This window comes from Cavia porcellus, unplaced genomic scaffold, assembly GCF_034190915.1.
Source record: "Cavia porcellus strain 051 isolate PalLab524CR breed Dunkin Hartley unplaced genomic scaffold, mCavPor4.1 scaffold_5, whole genome shotgun sequence".
Lineage (NCBI taxonomy): Eukaryota > Metazoa > Chordata > Mammalia > Rodentia > Caviidae > Cavia > Cavia porcellus.
The window spans coordinates 97808331-97829165 of record NW_026947488.1 but is presented as its reverse complement, the minus strand read 5'-3'; the positions used below and the strand labels follow the sequence as shown (position 1 = coordinate 97829165).

At 51.9% G+C, this 20835-nt stretch overlaps 1 protein-coding gene across 4 annotated transcripts in view; it reads right to left on the bottom strand.

The window, feature by feature from the left end:
• The window catches only part of Aff1 (ALF transcription elongation factor 1), a 143232-nt gene that overhangs the window by 6869 nt on the left and 115528 nt on the right, over nucleotides 1-20835 (bottom strand). For all 4 annotated transcript variants that reach the window (XM_013151914.3, XM_013151915.3, XM_063249397.1 and 1 more), the window contains 9 exons: nucleotides 19360-19507; nucleotides 13851-14759; nucleotides 6275-6381; nucleotides 5321-5576; nucleotides 4599-4687; nucleotides 4356-4416; nucleotides 1579-1715; nucleotides 986-1048; nucleotides 491-628 (listed from right to left, as the gene is read on the bottom strand). In XM_013151914.3, the coding sequence (XP_013007368.1) occupies nucleotides 491-628; nucleotides 986-1048; nucleotides 1579-1715; nucleotides 4356-4416; nucleotides 4599-4687; nucleotides 5321-5576; nucleotides 6275-6381; nucleotides 13851-14759; nucleotides 19360-19507 (1908 nt within the window). The remainder of the gene's footprint in view (nucleotides 1-490; nucleotides 629-985; nucleotides 1049-1578; nucleotides 1716-4355; nucleotides 4417-4598; nucleotides 4688-5320; nucleotides 5577-6274; nucleotides 6382-13850; nucleotides 14760-19359; nucleotides 19508-20835) is intronic.

Below are 20835 nucleotides of genomic sequence, written 5' to 3'. Positions count from 1 at the left end.
AGAGGTCATGCTTATATAGCTGTGTGACAGTGCTGTGTTTTTGTTCTGGGCTTTCCCCCAATGACCAGGTGGACCCTAGGGCCTCATGCATGCCAGGCACGTGTTCTACCAGCGAGCCACACCTCCAGTCAATGAAGCCAGAGGTGGTCAGCCCAGACTGCACGCAGCATAAAAATTAACCTCTCCAGGTCTACACAGGGAGCCTCAGATGGGTTGGGGAGCAGTGGGTTCAGATGCCCACTGGGAGGCTGAATGTGGGACCACTGTACTGTTGTGTTATCCACTCAATCTGAACCCTGGCTTATAACTACTTCTCAGAAAAGCAGGAAAGTGCTAGTTATTTACTTTTAAGAGCAAAGCAGCACACAGATGCACACGAGTTTTGAAAAGCCAAAGTCCTCCCCCTACTACATACACAAACAGTTGCAGAGCAAGACACAAAGAAAACACCAGCTTCGCTCTGTGAAGGACGTCACTCGGCCACGTGTACCTGGCAATGCACGGAGAAGGAGCCTGCGCCACTCTGGAAGAGGTCCTGAAGTGTTCATTCAGGGTGCGGGAATACTTCACTGCTATGTCCTTCTTACAGCGAAACATTGCCATGTTCAGGAGGGACTGGCACCGCATGCTGTGGACACACAGGGGCCACGTGAGCCCTGTCCTGCTGCCTGGAGACCGGCCTGTGCCTGGAGGCCCACCTCAGACGCTTCCACACCACGCAGACTGTGAGCAAAAGTAAATACTGGCCCCAACCCCAATACACAGGAATATAATTTAAATAGCAAGACTGAAGCACTCGGAAGCCACTGGCAAGCCGCCAGCATGAGATGCCATTTTCGTAATGAACAGTGGGACCCTCCACTTGCCAAGGCATCTACGTGGCTTTCACTATAATTCTCAGATTAAACGAAATTCCAAAGAATTTTAAAATATCAAAAGAACAAAAACAAACTCAGGCAGTTCAGACTACCTAAAGGGTACACACCATAGAACAGCGAATATTTTCTCTTGTGTGGTGCCATCAGGAGATTTCAGTGACATCGTGAACCTGCGGAGACAGGAGCCAACAGCAGGTTAAGGGGGGAAGGGGGAGCGGACCAGATGCCCTGGCCACAGGCAGCCCTACCGTGGCCCTGGATGTATAGATACAAGAGTGACACAGAGGAAAGCCAGGATCTGGGGTGCCCCAGGTCTGTGCACGCAGGTGTGGCTGCATCCCCCAAAGAGCCCCCCATCCCAGTCAGGGAAACGGGAGCCACTGCAAGGGTGAATCAGGGGCCCAGACTGCTCAGTGCACGTGGCACAGTGACAGCCTGGTTACTTTAGGCCAGCGCTAAAGCTAGAACGTAATTTCAGCTTAGGGCAAAAACCGTGCTTGGGCCCATTGCTTTTTTGAGCTACTGGACGTGGAGCCCTCGGCCGCTGGCATGCCAGGCATGCGCCTTGCCGCTGAGCTGCATCAGCCGGACCTCTTAACGCTCCCTATATAGAGCTGTCCCTACGCCACTCATCAAGCAGATGAAGCAACAGGAAGGGAGGCGCAGTGGGCCGGAATAGGGCACCGGACTCGGAACTTACTTGACAAGATCCACCGCTTCCGAGTACACAGAGTACACCGACCTGGTTGCCGGACCCTCCAACTCCATCGCGATCCCACACTCGATAAGGGACAGCACAGCGTCCAAGTACTTAAAGGCCTTGCCCACCTTGTCGGTCTGTAGGGAACGGTCACTGTGAGGCCAGCGCAGCCTGCTCCTCACAGCTTCTCACCCACATCCTTGGGGGGGGGGGCTCCACCCCCTTGTCTGTGCTCAACCACACTCAGGAAGGAAGACGCGCAGAACAAGTGAAAGCGACAGCCACCACCTTCTGGAAGAGGGAGCAGAAACCCCTCAGGAGCAGCAGCCCTGGACGGAGCTGCTTGCCCCTTCGGAGGCCCATATACGGTCCCTTGTGTTGTAACTTCCCCAAGAACCAGACTGCGGCACATGTAGGCCAGCACGGACACAGGCTCCTCTGCAGGCGCTGAGGTTTATCTTGCGAGCAGAGAGCACTCATTTTAGTTTCTCATCTAACAGTCATCTTCTTATGCTCCTTGAAGCCCAACCGATTAATCCCCTATGGTGCCTTGGTTTAGTGTACAAGGCTGTGTGACCTCAGGCAACCGGGACAAAACTTCACTGTGCCTTAGCGACACTGTGCAATCAGATACTACGGTGGCCACCTCAGTACTCACGCTGGCACTAATCCTCTTTTCACAGTGTGGCACACAGCCAATCCGACCAATCAGATTACGGGAGGGACATCCTTCCTCTGCAGCTGGCCCGAACACCACAGGTTAGCACTGCAGGCTGCAGCTACTGCCAGGGCGCTCACAGGGACCCACTCCGAGGCTGAGTGGTACCCAGGTGCACGCCGTCCTTGTGCTGTCCCAGAAAGGGAGCAAGCCAGGCTGGCACATGCACACACCTGTGTGTACATACAGTCCAGAACCTCAACACCACTACTCCAGGGTTTCACATCTTAGACATAACATGACTTTAAAAAGGATTTCTCGGGGCTGGGGATTTAGCTCAGCGGCATAAGCGCCTGCCTTGCAAGCAGGCAGTCGTGAGTTTGATCCCCAGTACCAATAAAAAGGAAAAAGACAAAAAAAAATAAATAAATAAAAATAAAAAGGATTTCTCCTAGATAATAGAGGCTCAGAATATTAGTGACAAAAAGAATAAATTCAAATATGCAACCCTTGATTCTTTAGCAGTGTAGGACATGATTGGTTTGCTTTGCTGATGGGACTCTAGTACTCAAAATCTGTTGATTCAAAACCATTTCTTTCATGGGAGCAAAAAACCACAGTGTAATAGAGCCATTAGCTAACATCCCCTTTCTTAATTATTTTGCAGGGATGGCAGTGCTTGGAAGCATTACCCCTGTGGGGACTGGTTTAAATGGTAGCACCCCAATCCCTACACTAGGCAGTGACACACTTGTCTACTCAGTCACAATGTCAAACACATGCCTGAGTCATTATGCAACTGTCCAAACCGGCAGGCCCTGCAAGCAAAGTAGGTATGTACTATTTATTACACTGGGCTCCAACAGATATAACCAGACCTGTCCTGGCACGCTGGGAGGTACACAGAAAGAAGACGTGGAGAGAGAAGATGTGCCTTCCTACAGAGTAAAACAAAAAAAACCACCTCTCTGGAGCACTTATCTTAATTATGTGAATAGCGGGGAACCTAGCTCTGAACCATCCCACGCCACGGCAGCTGCACATCCCTGACTGGCAGTGCTAACTGTTCACTCTTCCCTAACACTCAGGAGTCACCCAGCTGCTGTGATGCTGTTAGCAAGTGGGAAGGTGGACCACCACTTGGCACAGCTATGGCCCAACTCAGGCGACCCTGGCATGGGGCAGAGGTAGGGACCTCCTGAGCTCCCCAGGAACATCTATCTGGTATGGGAAGGAATCAAGGGATAGTTTGCCTAAAGAATGGGGAGCTTCTCAGGGGCTGTAGCATATCTCTTGGAGGGGCAGAGGACAGATGTGGAACACTGTGTGTCAGGCCAAAGTCCCTGTGACCACAAAGGCTGTGACCTGGGTCCCTGGCAGCCCTGCCCTCCCCTGGGGCAGCACACACCTCTCCAGGAAAGGGCTCGCATCTGTGGGTATTTAGGTCTGGGGAGATGCTCACCCACGGTGAAAGAGACACATTATCACGGCACACTGCAGCAGTGACACACAAGTCTGTTTAATTACATGTCAATTAATAACAAGCCTCCACCTTTCAGTAAGTCCACAGGCCAGCAACTCAGGGAGGCCACGCCTGCAGCGACGTTTGCAACAGTATCATCAGCACCTATGTCTGAAATGTCCTCTAGCAGGCTCAGCCAATTCTCCCTTCAGGACTCTAGGTACTGGGGTGCAAACAGACTTCTCTCTTTATCAGACCTTCCTGTGGGGTCACAAACTGACCTTCATTAGCAGGGCTTTTGCATATCCAAAGAGCTGATTCAGTGAGACAAGAAGCATCACCTACTACCTCACCACAAGTACATCAACTTCCACTAGAAGTTGTACAGAGTCTCTGTAGGAATCTGTTCATGATCAGACTGCATCACTGGAACTGAAGGACAGAATCCAACTAAAACACCTTTGGCCCTGATTATCCTGCTCACTCGCAGCCAGCGGCAGGGCAAGCAGCCCCGGCCCTGGCTCCTCCTCCTTCTCCCTCCAGCCCAAGACTCTCAGGACACATGTCTGCTGATGCAGAATACTGCAGATCAAGAGTGACTATTTCTTTTTTTAATCGGAAAACATTCCATTAATGGAATAAAAAGCCAAAACTGACCATTGACTCTGCTTTGCTCTTCAACTTTTTGGCCTCCTTCATGTGAAAATCAGCTTGCTGTCTGAAAAAGAGAAAAGTGGAAAAGTGGGTCCTAGGAAGCGGAAGTGAGTACTTGTTAGGGATGAGACAAGTGGAGGAGGCCAGGAGGCCGAGAAAGTACAGGCAGAAGAAAGAAGGAAATGAGAAAGGGGCGAGGAGGCGAGGGGAGGGAGGAAGAACATGCAGCAAACATCTGACCCTTACTTGTCAAACTTCACTTGAGGCTTCCCTGGTTTAGAGTTACCATTTGGCAAAGAAGGCACCGGAAAAGGATTTGTACTATCTCCAGATCCCTGTTTAAAAAAAAAAAATCACACACAGATTATGCTTCAACCCTCAGGGTCAGTGCCCCTCTTCTGTACGAGGAATTGAACGCGGGCCCTTGACCTTGCCAGGCAGGTGCTGCACCACTGAGCTACATCCCCAGCTAAGATCACTGTTTTAAAAGCAGTCTCTCTCAAGAAACCCCAAACAGTGCCCAAACAGCAGCTACACCCTGCTAGGTCGTGGACCTCCCACCATGGGCGCAGCTGTACCTGCAGCTTCTGGCTTCCTGGGGACGCAGAACACTCAAGACAGCGGGCAAGCGCAGTATTTCCACTGGTCCCCACACACCTACACTAACAGCAAGAGGGGCTATCTGGTCCACTGGAGAAAGTGGTGTAATTTCCCATTACAGCAAATGAAGTATTTGCGTTCAAACATCCAGAGCATGCACTGGAGTAATAGTTTTCTTTCTGCAAGACATCTCACTGAGAGTATTATTCCGATTTTTCTACCAGAATCCGTATTTAGGGCAGTGGGCTGACCCTAAGTGTTGGGTATTGTATTGTAGTGTCTTGGATTCTCCCTCCAGGAAGCACAACTTCAAACACAGCATTGTTATCGCCAGTTAACTCAGACCAAGGGCTCTAAGGGCCACTTACTCTGTGTTCCGAGGAGCTCCCAGAGCCCCTGCGCTGGCCTTTCCTGTGCTTGGGAGCAGAGGGCTCTTTGTGGCTGCTCTTGGTAGCACTGGCACTGTGGGGAGGGTCCTGGCAGAGGTCTGCTTCCCGCTGTGACCGCTTATGTGCAAACTTGGCTGGCTTCTGGGAGGACGAGGAGGAGGATGTAGAGGAGGAGGACACAGGTGCAGGGGCAAGCATTTCTTTTTTCGAGGGCTCTGAGGAGGGCTTGTGGGTCCTGGAGTGAAACATTAGACAAAGTTCAAGTGAGGCAGAACACAATCAAACCACTCAGTTTTACAGGACAAAATGCAGGCTGGCGGGGAGAGCGCGATGCCGCCATGGTGCGCGCTCTCCTGCTACGGAGCGGCCAGATTCCAGGGCTGCTGGAGGCCTGCGCGGCCTCGAGCCCCATCAGCAGCAGCAGTGTGCTGAAGGTGCTGACACTCTCGGGCTGGCCCTCTCCCCCACCTCCACCACTCCTGACTGGGCTCTGACTCATCCATAGCTCCCACGAGAGGACAGCTTAGGCTGAGCTGCATGTGAAGGCACCTCTTGAATAAATCAGAAGCTTTTCCCTGCTGTGGCCCTCTGCTAACACTGGCAGCGCTGCAAAGCCTCAGCCTCTCCTACTCTGAGGGGCAGCGTGGGTGCCAGCTCCTGGCTGGGCTTGCACTTCCCATTCTGCACAGAAGGGACAATGCCGGTGCCTTTCTTAAATAACTGCCAATGTCTGAAAAGCCTGATAAAATCTAAACTGGCCACCAAATGAACGGTCAGTCCCCGGGAGTGCTTAAGGGGTGACAGGAACACAGGACAAACTTAACACACTGGCCTGAGGCATCAGGAGTGTGCTCAGGACCTGTCAGCTCTGCCGCATCAACTCTGTCCTGTCAGGAATCAAGACGACTCGGAATCCCCTTAGGCCATACTCACTTTGTTCTAGAAGATTCTTTGTGAGAGGATGAAGACAAAGAGGGCTGTGATTTGACTTCTTTCTGTAGTCTGATTTTCTTATTTTCATAGTCTTTCTCCGCTTCCCCCTGTCATCGTGTTACAAGGCACAACATTACAAACACTTGTACACAGGAAACGGAGTCCGCAGAAAAGGCCGAGGGGGTGACCTGACTTCTGTGACATCCACACATACAGCAGCCTCGTGAGCTCTCAGAGGACAATCTGAAGTCCATGCTGCCGGGACTGAGACAAATTTTAGTGAAAAAAGATGAATCCTCATAACCCCAGAAAGGGACAAGGTCTAAGGCAACAGTTCCCAGCAAGAGGAAGTGAACGGGAAGCCGCCAGTGTCTTTCTGAATACTAAGCATCAGTACCCCGCAGGTGCAGGGCTCCCGCCCAGCAGTCACTACAGCATTCACTGTGCCCACTTCTAACAACCCCGCCATGTGCACCCACTAACTTTACTGCACGCAGAGTCCAGACTGGCACACTTAGAGCTCATCTCCCTCCTAATGAAAACAAGGGTGTTATTCAAAAGAAAGGGACCTGTGCTCTCACATTCTCAAAGTACGATATTAGTGGGAGTCAGGAGAAGAGGGGAATCTAAGATTTAAGTAACTCAGTTACACAACTAAAGTGTTATACAAATACCCACTTCACAAACTTAATTCTCCCCATGACTGTGGCTGCCACCAGAATCGTGGAACAAATTCCATGACCAGAACTGTGGAAAGAATTAAGTTTGTGAACCCAACTCCACTGAGTTCTCATCACTGAGAGAACAAAGAGGTCTTCGTGACAAAAACCACTTCCACATTGCACGCGTCACTGAGGTTTGACCCCAGTAATCTGCCCAGGCCTGCTGGGGACAGCTTGTACGGCCCAGCTCAGGAAGGAGCCCCTTCTCCCCAGCTGAGAGCAATGAAGAATGAGGTATGAGCTGGCTCCCCTCTGTGTGTTCCCCAGTTAGGAATCTGGGCCCCAGTCTATCAGCCCAGGACAACCCTCCATCAACCCCAGCCTCTGAAGCCACAGGGAAAAGGTGGTCTTTGAATGGCTGTTCGTAGGAGGTCTGAGTTTTCACCAAGGTGTGTTACCCCAGAATCTCTCACAGGAAAATGAAGAAAGGTTGGTTCAAGGCCTGCCCAGATTCTAATGAACAACCTGGCCCTACTCAAAAGAATGGGAAACAGCAGAACACTTGTTTATACATATGTGGTTTGCTTTAAAGCAGATTTGTTCAGGGGCTCCCAGGAGTGCCTGCTTTTGCATTATATGTGCTGACATGAGAATGTTGAGAGGGGCTGGACTGCAGAGAGCTCTGGCCACAGGGGTGCAGGCCAGGCCAGCATCCGGGGAGCACTGTGTCCTGAAAGCAGCTCCTACAGAGGAGAGACTTGAAGAGAATGTAAGGGGAAAAAACAGAGTGTAATGGCTTTTTTACTGACTGAATGTTTATGTGGTGTTTGAGCCACTAGATTAAAAGTCATGAGCATGACTGCCACTGGCTTTTCCATGTGGCTCCTGGAATTTGTGGCTCACCCTGTAGGTCTGTAGGAAGCACTTTTACACACTCTGCCAAAGACACTCTACACACTGGGATCTTGCCAGTCCATCAGCACAGAGAGAGTTACACACTAGCTCGGACAAGCAGAAAACCAACCAGGGACTTAGAGCTGTACCAGTCACTGTGGGAGGCTGGGGCAGCCCCTCTCCGAGGTCCTCCAACATCCTAACTCACCCCTGAAATGCCACCAGCCAGCTGAGGATGTGAGAAGCCTGGCTCATGCCAGGAGAAGCCACCAGGGCCTCATGGCGGGCCTTGCACAGCTGTGAGTCTGTGTGGTGATGCGTCCGAGGAACAGGAAAGAGTCTCTCGTGGTGGACGGGGCTGCCTAGCAACCCTGCCCCAGGCATGGAGTGCCCCTTGCCAGTTAGGCACCCACCTGTGCTGGCACCCTGTCCGGAAAGGAGCCAGGAAACTGTGGGGTCTGAAAAATTCTAAGGCTGGCCCAGTGAACCGTGAGGAAGATGGACATTTATCCCTGGGAAAGTGAGAATGTGCTAAAATGTTCAGGCAGCTATGCGCTTACGCACAGCAGTAAAACAGGTTTTTAAATGGGAGGCCTTTCCAGCAGTTAAGGACATGCAAAGGTCCCCAAGTCACTAATTAATAAATGTCACTCACCAAACGACATCCTCAAAAGAACACCTTGGCCCGGAGGTGGACTGAGAGTAATGGCTGTTTGTGTTTTCACGTTGCTTAGAACACACTGGCTATGCCTTAACCCGAAGCAGCAGACCGTGCAAAGCACACATGAAAGTAAGAGCCAAGTCAGTCGATACCAGACCCCGCCTCCCACACAAGCAGTTAACCATGCAAAAACTCGCTTTCCACTGATCCCACGCAGAAGCTGGTGGTAATGTCCAATAAGCGAGCAGAAAGGAAGCCACCCAGTTACACAACAGTGATGCCCCTCTGACGGGGCTCACTGCAGGCAGCACAGCCCTGCACATCTGCACTGCACGTGGAGCTCGGTCCCTCCCTGCCCGAGGCATCCCAGCATCGCTCAGTGTTGCTCACAGCTTCAGAGATCCTCAGAAGCAGGACTCTGCCACCCCCCAGGAAGATGCACCGAGGAAGGGCCCAGCCACTGTAGGCATCGGGAAACTGAGACCTGAGTCCACGTCCTCCTTGGAGGAGCGCAGCACAGGGCTCTCTCTCCCCTAGGGAGCAACAAAGGTATGCCCTGCTTGGCACTTACTCCACATCACCCCATTTCAGGGGACCTGGTCAAAGGTCTGGGATTTACAATTCCTTCTGCTTGGGAGTGAGGAGGCTGCTGGCTGGCTTCTAGGTCACTTGTTTGCTTTCCATGACCTGTCGGGACAGGCAGCCTGTTGATCTGCCAAGGGCTGCCCCACCTCCAGAGCTGCAGGGATGCCACCGGGCACCAGCGCCTGCCCACCTGCCTGCCTGTACCTGGCTCAGCACGTAGGCACTTCCTGGCGGCAGGAGAGGGTGGCGCCCCCGCCCAGAACTGATAGTACTTCTAACTGGTGGACGGATGTGGGCCATGGCCTGCTGGGAGCACAGCCGCCACAGGGGAGCGTGGAGGGTGTAAAAAGGAGCCCAGGAAGGGGCAGGAGATCAGGAGCCAAGACAGGGAGCATGGTAATGACCACCCAGGTAGCTGTACCCAACAGCCAACACCCTGATCCAGACTGCTATACCTCCCAGCACACACTTGTGCAGTGACACGTGTGAAGAGGGGGAGCAAACACCAGCCAGGCTGGACACAACACAGCCTGTTGCACTCAGCTGCTCACAGGGGCCTGACCACAGGAGGCAGACGGACACCCAGGCTCCTCAGGGTCAGGACCCTACAACCTCCCACCAAGCAGCAGCTGAGCCTAGCAGGTGTGCAGTGCCAGGGAAGTGGAGATGTGCGGGACACTTGGGGACGTCCAGGCCATTCCTAAAGGAGGCTCAGAGAGAAAGAGATGCAGGACAGCTAGCTTAAGCTTGTGCCAGGGCCAAGGCCAGAGCCAGGGCCATGCTGAGCCAGGTCATGCTGCCCAGAGAGAGCACTAGGGAGAAGGAAGGTCACTGCGGTCCAAGGTGTCCACAAGGCCTGGGGTAACAGCCTGCACCACGGCTGCATGCAGGAGTGCTTGCCCCACAGCCAAGGGTGGGCCGGAGAGAGAAAAGCTCCAGCCTGTGCTTCCAGTGACCCATCTATGGGTGCTGATCTGGATCCTACAGTGAAGGGGTAGAGAGAAGCAACCACCCCCAGATATAAAAATGTATCTTTTCTGCCACATACAACTTCCACATTACAGCGCGTGTGCACGTGCATACACACACAGACACACACACACACACTAGAAGTGTCTTCCAAAAACTACCTTGGTTAATACAGCTAGCATGGCGAAAAAGCCATGCACAGATGTCTTCCCTTGCAGCTGCTGGGCCATGACCACTAGGACAGATCACCCATTTGAAAGGGCATGTGTTAGAGAGAGGAGTCCAGGAGTCTCACACAGCGCTGGGTTCACAGAGGGCGCTTGTCTCCACGGGGAGCATCTTGCCACACTTCCAGCAGCACTGCCTGACTGTGTTATTTACCATGACTCTCAACTTTAAAAATAATACAAAGAAAGAGATGCCTGTGGTGACATTCCTATAACCCCAGCACTCTGGGGGGCTGAGCAAATACAAACCCCACATGGTACAACTTAGTAAGACCCTATCTCAAAATGAAAACATGCAGTATACCCCTGGGAAACTATGGTTCAGAGTTTGCTGCCCTGTTATGTACGGATTTTTCCTCAGGACCTTATGAGTAATTGTTCCTGAAAATCCCTGCAATCTTAGAAACTGCAAACATCCTCGATTGTCTTTTAGGTGGTGGGGGTGGGGTGTTGCAAGTAGCCAGTCCGAGAGTGTTACGCAGTTGGCCTTGCTGCTGCCTGGCTGCCGCCCTGTAACCGGACAGGTGGATGCAGCATCCCTGGCATCCTGACAGGTAGCTAGCACCAGCGCCCTGTGGTTTGTTCTTAAAGCCCCAGGATGCCACCAACATGCCCTGCACTTTCCAGAGCTCTATCAATACAGTGTTTTATTAAATTAAATTACACAACTATGGAGACACTGCAAATTTAGGGTTTTAACTATAAAACTAGGCATTTTGCTAACCAAATGTGAAATATGTGGTTTTTCACAATCCTTAGGCGCTCTAAGAACATAACCCCCATAAATTTCAGCAGTTCACTGTAAATCTAAAAATGGCTAAGAATGAAGTTCAGTGCAAAGGCTCAGGGTTCAAACCCAACACGGGCATACATATATAAGGAAAAAAATAAATATTATATATGAAAATATCCATTGGTATTTAAAAGTCTACACTGCACTCAGAGTGATCCGTTTCAGTGGTCTGGGTAAGGAGCATGGTGTGAGCTCACACCTGGGGCCCTCACACTCTCCTCACTGTACCTTGTGAACTTGCCAGCCCTCTTCACCCAGTGGGAAAAGTCCGAACTCTTTCTGCAAGCGCTGGACTTGGTGGCCTCCGAACCTGCCTTCTGTTCTGTGCTGGGGCAGCACCCAGCCCCATCGTTCTTCATGTGTGTATGCGGTTGAGCCTGAAATGGCTCGAAGGGCCTGTGACCCCTGGAAACCTCTGCTGAACCTCACGCCAGGAGGGGACTTTCTGTAACACCAGCCAGACAGACGTCTAGCAGCTTGGATTTTGCAAAGCACCTTCAGAGTGCTTTGTCCAGTGTTCACACTTAAAAAAAAATTCCCAGCCCAAATTCAGGCAAGGGCCAAAAGCTCGGAGAAGACAGCCCTTCCTCAGTACTGCAGCCAGGCCCTCCATTGGACACTGGCTGGGGTCTTGAGGAAAGGGCTTCAGCCTGCCCAGAAACAGGGCTCAGGGTCTTGACAAGAGAACCAGGCCTGCAGATGGCAGTGTTCAGTGCCACGGCCTGGGGACCAGGAAGAAGGAAACCACGGGGCCTGGAGTTCTCTGCTGGTGTCCAGGTGTGCCGCAGGCTCCGTTCCAGCTCACTCATCTCAGAGTGGCGGAGCACCGCACCATCATGCACGGCAAACTCCAGGTGAGAAGCCTGGCGGCCTGAGCCCAGCTGTGAGGATGCAAGCGTCCCAGCATCTCTCCAGTTGGAGCAGCAGCGGTGCAAGGCCTGGGGTACTGCAGTAAGGCTCATCCTGGGGGCGGGGTCCCCAGCCCTGGAGGATTCAGGATCACTGAAGACTTTCAAAACTGCCCTTGGATGTGCGCCCCTCCCTCGGGACCAGGGTCTGGAAACTGCACCACACTGCAGCTTTGGAAGGCAGCCTGTTCTGAGCCAGATCTCTTGGCTGCTTGCCACAGCTTCAAACAAATCATGTGTTTAGCCAGGCACAGTGGTGCAGGCCTACAATCCAATACTCAGGGAAGCTGAGGCAGGAGGATTAAAGTTCCAGCCAGGTCCAAACTAGCCCAGCCAGGCAATTCAGTGAGACACTAGATCAAAAACTGTTTAAAAGGCTGGGGATATAGCTTAGTGTGAAAGCCCTGGGTTCAACTCTCAGTGCGGGGGGTGGGGGTCCACATGGCTCAAGACAAGGGGGCCATTATACTCTCCCCTCACTCAAAGCAGAAGAATGCAAACCACACTCGTTATAACCACAGGAGCTGAGCCCCTTGTGTTGTGCCAGGCCGGCAGAGCCCTGAGGCTCTTCCCACTCCTGGAGATGCTTCTGCTGGGAAGTCTGTGTGCAGAAAGGGATTGTGCCTGACTCCAGTGAGTGCAGGATGGTGTGGCGAACACACACAGGGTGAGAGGAGGCTTCCTGGAAGGATGGGTAAACACGAGGCCTCAAGGGCCCCTCAGGACAGAATACAGAGGGCTGTCAGCAACAAGCAGGTTCATCGTAATTTCCTCCATGAAATTTCCATAGTTTACACACACACATACACACACACATGTTCCATGTTCTAACGCCTTAGAAGTTTCCTGGTGCGAACCATGCACTCTTCCAGATGGAACTGCACCACTGGTGGCTCCCACTCAGCCTACTCAGCCTGCCTCTGTGGCAGGGTTCTGCAAGGACCACATACTGAGGCTGTGTGGTATTTTTAACCCAGCAGATCAAGTGGCTGGTCTTGGACGTGACAGCGGCCCCGTGACGATTCTGCCTGTAACTCTGTGCCAGCTTCCACAGATGAGCATGGTGCTTCTCATGTATACACAGAAACGTCAGAAGCGTCACCCTGGCCACACAGGAAAGACCTGGCCTTTTTAAGGCTTCACTGGGAACTGGGCAGGAAGGCTTGGGAAAGAAGGCCACTTGAGACACCAATGTTTCATCGTCATAAAGAGGCGGGGGCAGACTCAGAGTCCAATGAGTCAGAATAAAGGAGAGGAGAGTCTACAGAAAACTGATTTATCTAAGTCTGAAAGTCTTAAAGAATGCAGGGACTTCCCCTTTCAGTTAAAAACAAAACAAGCAAAAACAAACAAAACTATGACCAATCCTTGGATAAAATTTACAAGACTCAGGCTCAGCGAGAGGCTGCAGTGCCCCTTGGCAGGAGGACTGCCAAGCTCAGGCCAGGGGGTTAAACAGAGGCCCTGTCTCAAAATCAACCTTGAAAAGCAGCTGGAGCTCGGTGGTACAGTGCAAGTAGCACATGCTCTAGGAATAAAACCATACACAACAGCCCTTTCAGTAATTTGAATACAAACACACTGAACCTCATGCAGATCTTAGGCTGCAGGCGAACCTAATGATCAGAGGGTAAACACCAGTTATCTCCCACACAGCACTGTGTCCTTGGGGTAGCGGGAGCAGCCCCAGGCAGAATGGGGGGGCCCTGGGCTCCATCCCCAGCACACAGAGAAATTCTCAGAGTGGGCTCCATTGGGACAGAAACCTGACATGTGACTGAGGAGAGGGCACAGAGGGCGCCAGCCGTTCCCGGCTACCTCTGAGCTGAGGTCCCACCCCACCCCACCTCACCTCCACCCCCGGCCACCAAACATACCTTCCTCTTTCGGGTCACCTTGCCGGAGGTGTCTGAGCTCCTCTTCTCTGGCTCCTGCGTTTTCCCTGCAGACGGTGGCTTCTCCTCTAGCTTCCTGGGGCGGCCCCCCTTCCCAGGCAGCCGGGGTACCCTGGCGATGAGGTCGAGGGCTATCTTAACCACCAGGCTTTGGGGGGCAGGCGTGTCCCTCAGCGGCGAGAGCACCCTGCTGTTCCTCAGGGGTAGTGGTAGCGTGTCCTTACAGCCGTCCTCCTGGACAACCACAGCCTGCCGGCAGCCACTAGTCCTGCCACTGCCCTGGGCGGGGGCCTGCACCTGCGCCAGGGGGAAGAGTGCAAAGGGCTCGGGGCTCGGGGGCCCCGCACTGTCCTTGGTGGGCACCAGAGCGCAGCTCCCTGGCTGCTGTTTTTCCCTGGGGGCTGGAGGTGTGGTCCCAGGCTCCCTACTGCCCCCAGAACGCAGCCTGCCTTTCGTCTTTACCCGGGGCTTGTCTTTGCTGGTTGGGTCCTTCAGGCCACAGCCCAGCTCCTTGTCCCCCTGTGAGCTGGCCGTGGAATCTGCTGCTGGGGCTGGAGCTGAGGCCTTGGCAGGCCTCCTGGGGTGCTTGGTGCCCACCGTCTGCCGGGATGGCAGCTCCTGCTGTGCTGGGGACTTGTGATCGCCTCTCCTGCTGATGTGGGGGGCCTCGGCAGGGGCCCGGGGCACCCTGCTGCAGCTCCTTGGGGGTGGGGATTTGGGCTCGGCAGATGCCTGCCCGGTGGCGCTGTCAACGTCGTCATCCTGCCCCTGCTGGGCCCTGCGCTGCGCAGACTCTGCTGTGCTGTCTGGGCCCTCGGGCGCCAGGGCCGGCTGGCCCACCTTGCTCAGCCAGTTGTCCAGCTGCCATTTGTTGGTGGTTGGAGGCTCGGGCTGAAAGCAGGGAACAGAAGGGGTGTTATCTGAGGGACACAGGTCAGCGACACAGGTCTGTCCCCAGAGAAGTGCTCCTTTCAGCCCACCTTCCTCAAGTTGAGTGTATCTACTGGCTTTTCAAACGCGGTGGTCTGCGTTTCTGCCTTGCGGGTTTGCCATGGGATGCACTAATCAGTCATGGACAGCTGCTGGGAAGTCTCATAGCACAAATTCTCTCGGGAGTAAAAAGGGTGAAGATGTATGTACCAGCTCCCTCAATCAGAAGGAGCACTGTATCAGAGTGCTGATCAGAGTCCGCACTGTATACTGGAAAACGCGTGACCACAAAGATTCTAAAAGAGAATCCTCACTTCCAATGGAAATTACGGTACGAAACTAACAGAACTGATACATTCTGACTTGTAAAGGACCCTGGCAGAAAGTAAGGGGAATTCATTGGGGCTGGCAGCCCATTCCTACAAGCTCAGCTACTTGTGAGACTAGGACAGGAGGCTCACAAGTTCAAGGTCAGTTTGGGCAACATATGGAGACATTGTCTCTAAATAAAATAAGGAACTGGGGTGGGGCTGGGTGTGGCCCAGTGGTGTACAACTGCCTGGCACACACAACGTACGGGGTTCAATCTCAGGGCTGCAGGAGAAGGGGGAATAAAAGACTTAAAAACAAACATTCATATGTGACAAGATTATCACTGTGCCAGAAGCGCGTACTGATTTCACATTTCACCCAAGTGAAGTCAAGTCACACAGCCAAGCATTTGTCTCACTTGGATTCTATAAAGTCAGTCATTAAATTTCCCCCTCAGTATGGCTGCCCACCCGTCATTCCAGCAGTAAAGGAGGCTGAGGCAGGAGGATTACAGACAGCCTGGCTACAGAGTGAGCTCAAGGCCAGCCTGCACCACAAAGTGAGACACTCTCAAAAACAAAACAAAACAAAAGCTTCTTGCTCCAGGCATCCTGGTCTGAAACAGCACTTTGTTGCTAAGACACAAAAGCAGGCCCCAGAACACACAGGGGACAGCAGTAATTATATCCATCACCTGCTGCTCTGTCTCCTAGCCATGCACTGTGGGGCTTGTGCACAGCAGCGGAGACAGGACATTTGGACACATCAGTGCCCAGGCACTGTGTCATGTAGAAAGATACAGCTGAGTGATGGCTCGCCCCATTTTTCTCAGACCCACTCTGACAGGTGGTTTTTATGAATGACTAACTAATACCCAGGTCTGTATGAATGGCTAACTTACACAAAGCACAAGGAAGACAACTGAAAAACTTTCCTGTGGAATTTAACTACTGATTACAGATAAGGAGCCACAGACACGGAGTTGGGTTTTGTTTTGTTTTTTTTTGTCTTTTTCCTTTTTATCGGTACCAGGGATCGAACTCACCACTGCCTGCTTGCAAGACAGGCGCTTGTGCCGCTGAGCTAAATCCCCAGCCCCAATACAGAGTTGTTTTGCTGGGCTGTGGCTCAGCCCAGGGCACCCAGGATGCTAAACAGGCGCTCCATCAGTGAATGACAGCTGCAGCCCCAAGGTGTACAGATTTTAAGGGAAAGAATGCTGACAATTTTCCTGAGAAATACACCAAGTAATTTCAATCTGTAAAACCTTGCTGACCTAATTACGCAAAACAGGCAAACATTATGTAAAAGGGTTTTTGGGGATCAGTGAAAGATTAAGTAACAAAGTGACCAGGTAGGGAGTTTGATCTTAGTGTGTTCAAAATGGAACAGAACTAAAAGGAATTTAAAGAAACCAGGTAGGATCACCCTTTGGACAGGAAACTGCACCAGTGGCCTTTTCTGACTTACTCCATTCTGTTGCTTATTATGTATCTGCCTTACGGCTTCCTGTACTTCCCCCACCCTCTACCATGTCCTCTTGAATTCAGAGCAGGAGAAGCAGAAAGAAAACCATTCTACTGTGCCAGGCATTTTGTCATGCATTGGTCTGAAATGTATTCACTATTCTTATAGGACAGAATTACTAAGGGTGGAGAAGGCCAGCCCTGCACCCTCGGGTTTCAGCATCTCCTGCAGAGCCGACAGGAGGACACAGGGCATATCCCTCTGTCAGGAGCCAGACTTGTCCCACCCTTCCTCAGGCAAGGTGGCAGGGGTCTCGGCTACAGCTGCTACCGAGCTCAGAGCTGCAGCCCTCAGAAGAGCAGCCAGGGTGAGTCCCAAGGCAAAGCCCTTTCAGTGAGTCAGGGTGCTCCTCCTTCCTTGAGAAGGGTGCCTACACAGGAAACACATTTAGCAGTCCCTAAAGGAATGTCCTGATTACAGAAATAACACTTCCACGGCGGGCGGGTGAAATGTGCCGAGGAGGGACTGCAGCCCAATTTCAGGGTCAGACTAAGACTGGGCTGGGTGGCGGGGTGAGGTGGGTGGTATGCATAGGGAGGGCCAGAGATTACTCATTGGGTACTGAGATGGGGAGAGTGTTTGCATAGGGCTGGGTTAAACGATAGGGATACTCTTCAAGTAGCTAAGCTCTGGACTGGCCATGAGGGACTGGACAGGACTGAAGGCTGCTGCGTCACTGCCTCCTTTAGTCTCTGCTCTCCCTCTCCTCCCCTCCCCACTCCTGGAGTAGCTAGGATCCAGATCCTGCAGCTTCCACTTGGGGACATAGGTTTTGTCATCTGCTAAGTGTTTTAGTAGGTGTCTGACACATGTCCCTTTACCTCCTAACCATTTAAATTGGCAAAAGTTAGTTTATTTTAGAATGAATCATGGATCTGAATACTCCTAAACTTTTAGGTAGCAGAAATCTTACATGTCCCAGTTTTGAAAAGCTGAGTGACATTCTGATTGACAGGATAGCACAAACATAGAAACAAAATCCACAGGGCTGTCTCTGCTCAGCTGCAGCCCAGGGGCCAGGGTGTATCACGTTTGGGTTTCTGGGAGTCCAGGCCTACTGCACCTGCACAATGAGTCAGGCAGGGTGCTGTCACAGAAATTTCCCAGTGTGGAAAAGAGAAATGGGTGAGAACTTAATACCTGAGCTTCCTATGAAATTCACAGTACCCTTTATAAATGCAGATAGGTATTTTAAAAGGGTATCTTGAAGGTAAACGATATAACAGATGACCCCTCCTCCATAAGCCTGGATTTCCACATCAACATATCTACTCAAATCCCAGCTATTCTAGAAAAGGTAAGAGTTTAAGGGCCGAGGCTTTAGCTCAGCAGCATAAGTACCTGCCTGGAAAGCATGAAGTTGTGGGTTTGATCCCCGGAAAAAAAGAGTGTAAAAAATGGAGTAGGATAGAGCTTTATTTTATACTTAAGAAGTCTGAATCTATTCTAGTGATTTCTTGAAGGAGGAGACGTAACTGTCTCTTTACTACAAGCAGCAGATTGGGTTTCCATTTTCAATTATTCAGCCTAATTTGCACTATTCTGATTTTACTTGAGCCATATTGTTTAAAGTTTTTTAACTTTTATGTCTTTATTTATTTATGTTTTAGTCCCAGGGACTAAACTCACATCTGCAGGCGCTTGTGCCCCTGAGCTAAATCCTGGCTGAACTGTGTTGTTTACCTGAGGTATCTTTTTGTATTGATACTAATAAGAAGCATGCCCATTTTTCTTACTGAGAAAGGTAAAACAGAGCAAAGCTCTTGTAACCCTCACAGTGACCGTTACAGCTCGTCAGCATAACACGGTTAGCATCACACAAGGAGAGTCCCAGAAAGTGGGGCAGCCTGTGAGCTCTGAGGCAGCCTTGGGGTGTGGCTCCCATTGATCTAGGCCCCTGTGGACAGCAGAGCACAGCCAGCCCGGAGGGACAGCAGCTCCTCTCCCGGCCTCCTCTGCACAGGATGAAGGGAATCCGTCTCCTTCCCGCGCAGCACAGAGGAACTCAGGACACTTGCTGCACGCCTGATCCGGGAGCCTAAGTGCCTGGCCTGCTCTTGCCTGCTCTTGCCTGCTCTTGCCTGCTCTTGCCTGCTCTGCTAGCTTTTCTCGGGGCTGCTTCTGCACACGGACAGCCCTCTGCAGCGCCGCTCCCAGCAGAGCCTTACACTGCTACTCGAGTTCTGAAGAACACAGTAGTGTACGTGGCACAACTGTCCAGAGAACTCATTGCTGAGGACCTGCAGTCTGCCTCGGTGTCACCCCACAGAGCTCAGCCAGCATGCTGTCTGCCCCTCTCTGCAGAGCCTCCCAAGGGCCGGGAAAGTACCTGTTTCACATGCACAGAAGGGAGCAAGGAGAGTGCCCTGGAAAACGTCACTGTGCATTATCTCATGCTGGGCTTTGGAGGAATTCACAGCTAGATTCCTGGTGACATGTGTCTTGTCTCCTCTGCTGCCCTTAGTTCACACAACCCTGAAGTTTCAAAGTGCATTCTCATAAATATTCAAATGGCAGCCTAGGGAAAATAAGTTTTCTTTTTCAAAAGAGGGGAAAGAAAGGGAATGCACACATTCTCGAGCTGTTCTTCCAAGAGCACCAGCACCAGCAGCAGCGGTGGCAAAGGGCTCTCACTTTAAGCAGCCAGAGAAGTCTGGTGAGAGGTAAATGGAGGGCCCAGGGCAGACAGTGCCTGGGCCTGGGTTGTTCCGGGACTCGGTACCTCTGCAGCCGGCACGTCCCGGGGCTCGTTGTCCTCACTGTCACTGGAGCTGCTCTCACTCTCCGAGTCGGAGGAGCTGTCGGAGTCAGTGGTGCTCTCGGACTCCGCACTGCTGGAATGTGCTGAGGCTGCCGGCCCTGGCAGGGCGCTGCAAAACAAGCGGGAATAAAGTTAGAAGACCAGCAAAGGCAAGTTCTGCACTCTGCTCCCTGCCCCTTCTGCTCCCAGAAGGGCGGGCCTCAGCAACACCTAATCAGCGGGGCAGAGGGGCCCACTGCGGCCTCTACAGCAGTGAGACCCTAGACCAATCCCCAGCTGCTCACGGGAGCCACCTGCAGGACGTGGCTCCTGAGCATGTGAGAGACCTGCTAACCAGGGCCTGGGCTGTTTCTCTAAATACAATTTTATTGGAATAGCACCCATCCCCAGCCCCGCACAGTCCTGGAGCAGCGATGAATGGCCACAGGAGGCTGCAGTGGCCCTCAAAGGACAGCGCATTTATGGCTGGGCCCTTACATCTGCAGCCCCCACACCTATAAGCAAAGAGACAACAGTACATCATTCTTCCTGTATTTTCTGTCTGCAAACCGCCAACAGACCCTGTTCCTCTGGAAAGTGAGCTAAAAATCAACCCATCTCTCCTCACTGAGTGGAATTATGACTGTACTAGGTTTTAAGAACAGGCCAGGAACTCTAGGTCCATAGGGAAAGCATAGAAAGCATAGGGAAGTCACCACTAGGCACAAAGAGCATTTCAAAACAATCTTAAAACCTTGCCTTGGGTGCTGCCAGCTAAAACAGCAAGTTGTGAGTGTTTGTTTGTTGTTTTGAGACAAGGACTCGCTGTGTAATTCAGGCTAGCTTTGAACGCACTGTGGCCTACACTGGCCTTGAAACTCACAGCAATCCTCCTGCCTCAGCCTGTGACTGTTGCGATTACAGGCATGCACCACCATTCCAGGCATTAACTACAGTCCTGAAACCAAACCGATTTCAAATTAAATTCTTATTAACTAGCTTGCAGCATTTGAATAAAAATCAATGTCTAGGGTTCACATATAACATGTGGTGTCAATTCTGTGGCCCTGTCCACCTGGACACTGCAGCCCAAGTCAGGGTAAAAGAGGCAGACACTTTCAACTGGCTTCCTGCTTCCAACTTCTCTCTGTCCTTAGTTTGTTTTCCTTTCTGTTTTGTTTGTTGGTTTTTTTCCCCTTAGTTGGGAGGCAGGGTCTCACTATGTAGTCCAGGCTGGCCTTGAACTCTCAGCAATCCTCCTCAGTGCTGAGATTACAGCCTGTACCACCACACCCAGCTTTTCCTTTACTTTTAAACTAGACTAATTAGCCGGGTGTGGTGGTTCATGCCTGTAATTCCAACACTTAGGAGGCTGTGGCAGAAGGACTGCTCTGAGTTCAGAACCAGCCTGAGCTACAAAGTAAGCTCAAGGTCAGCCTGAACCGCATAGTGAGACCC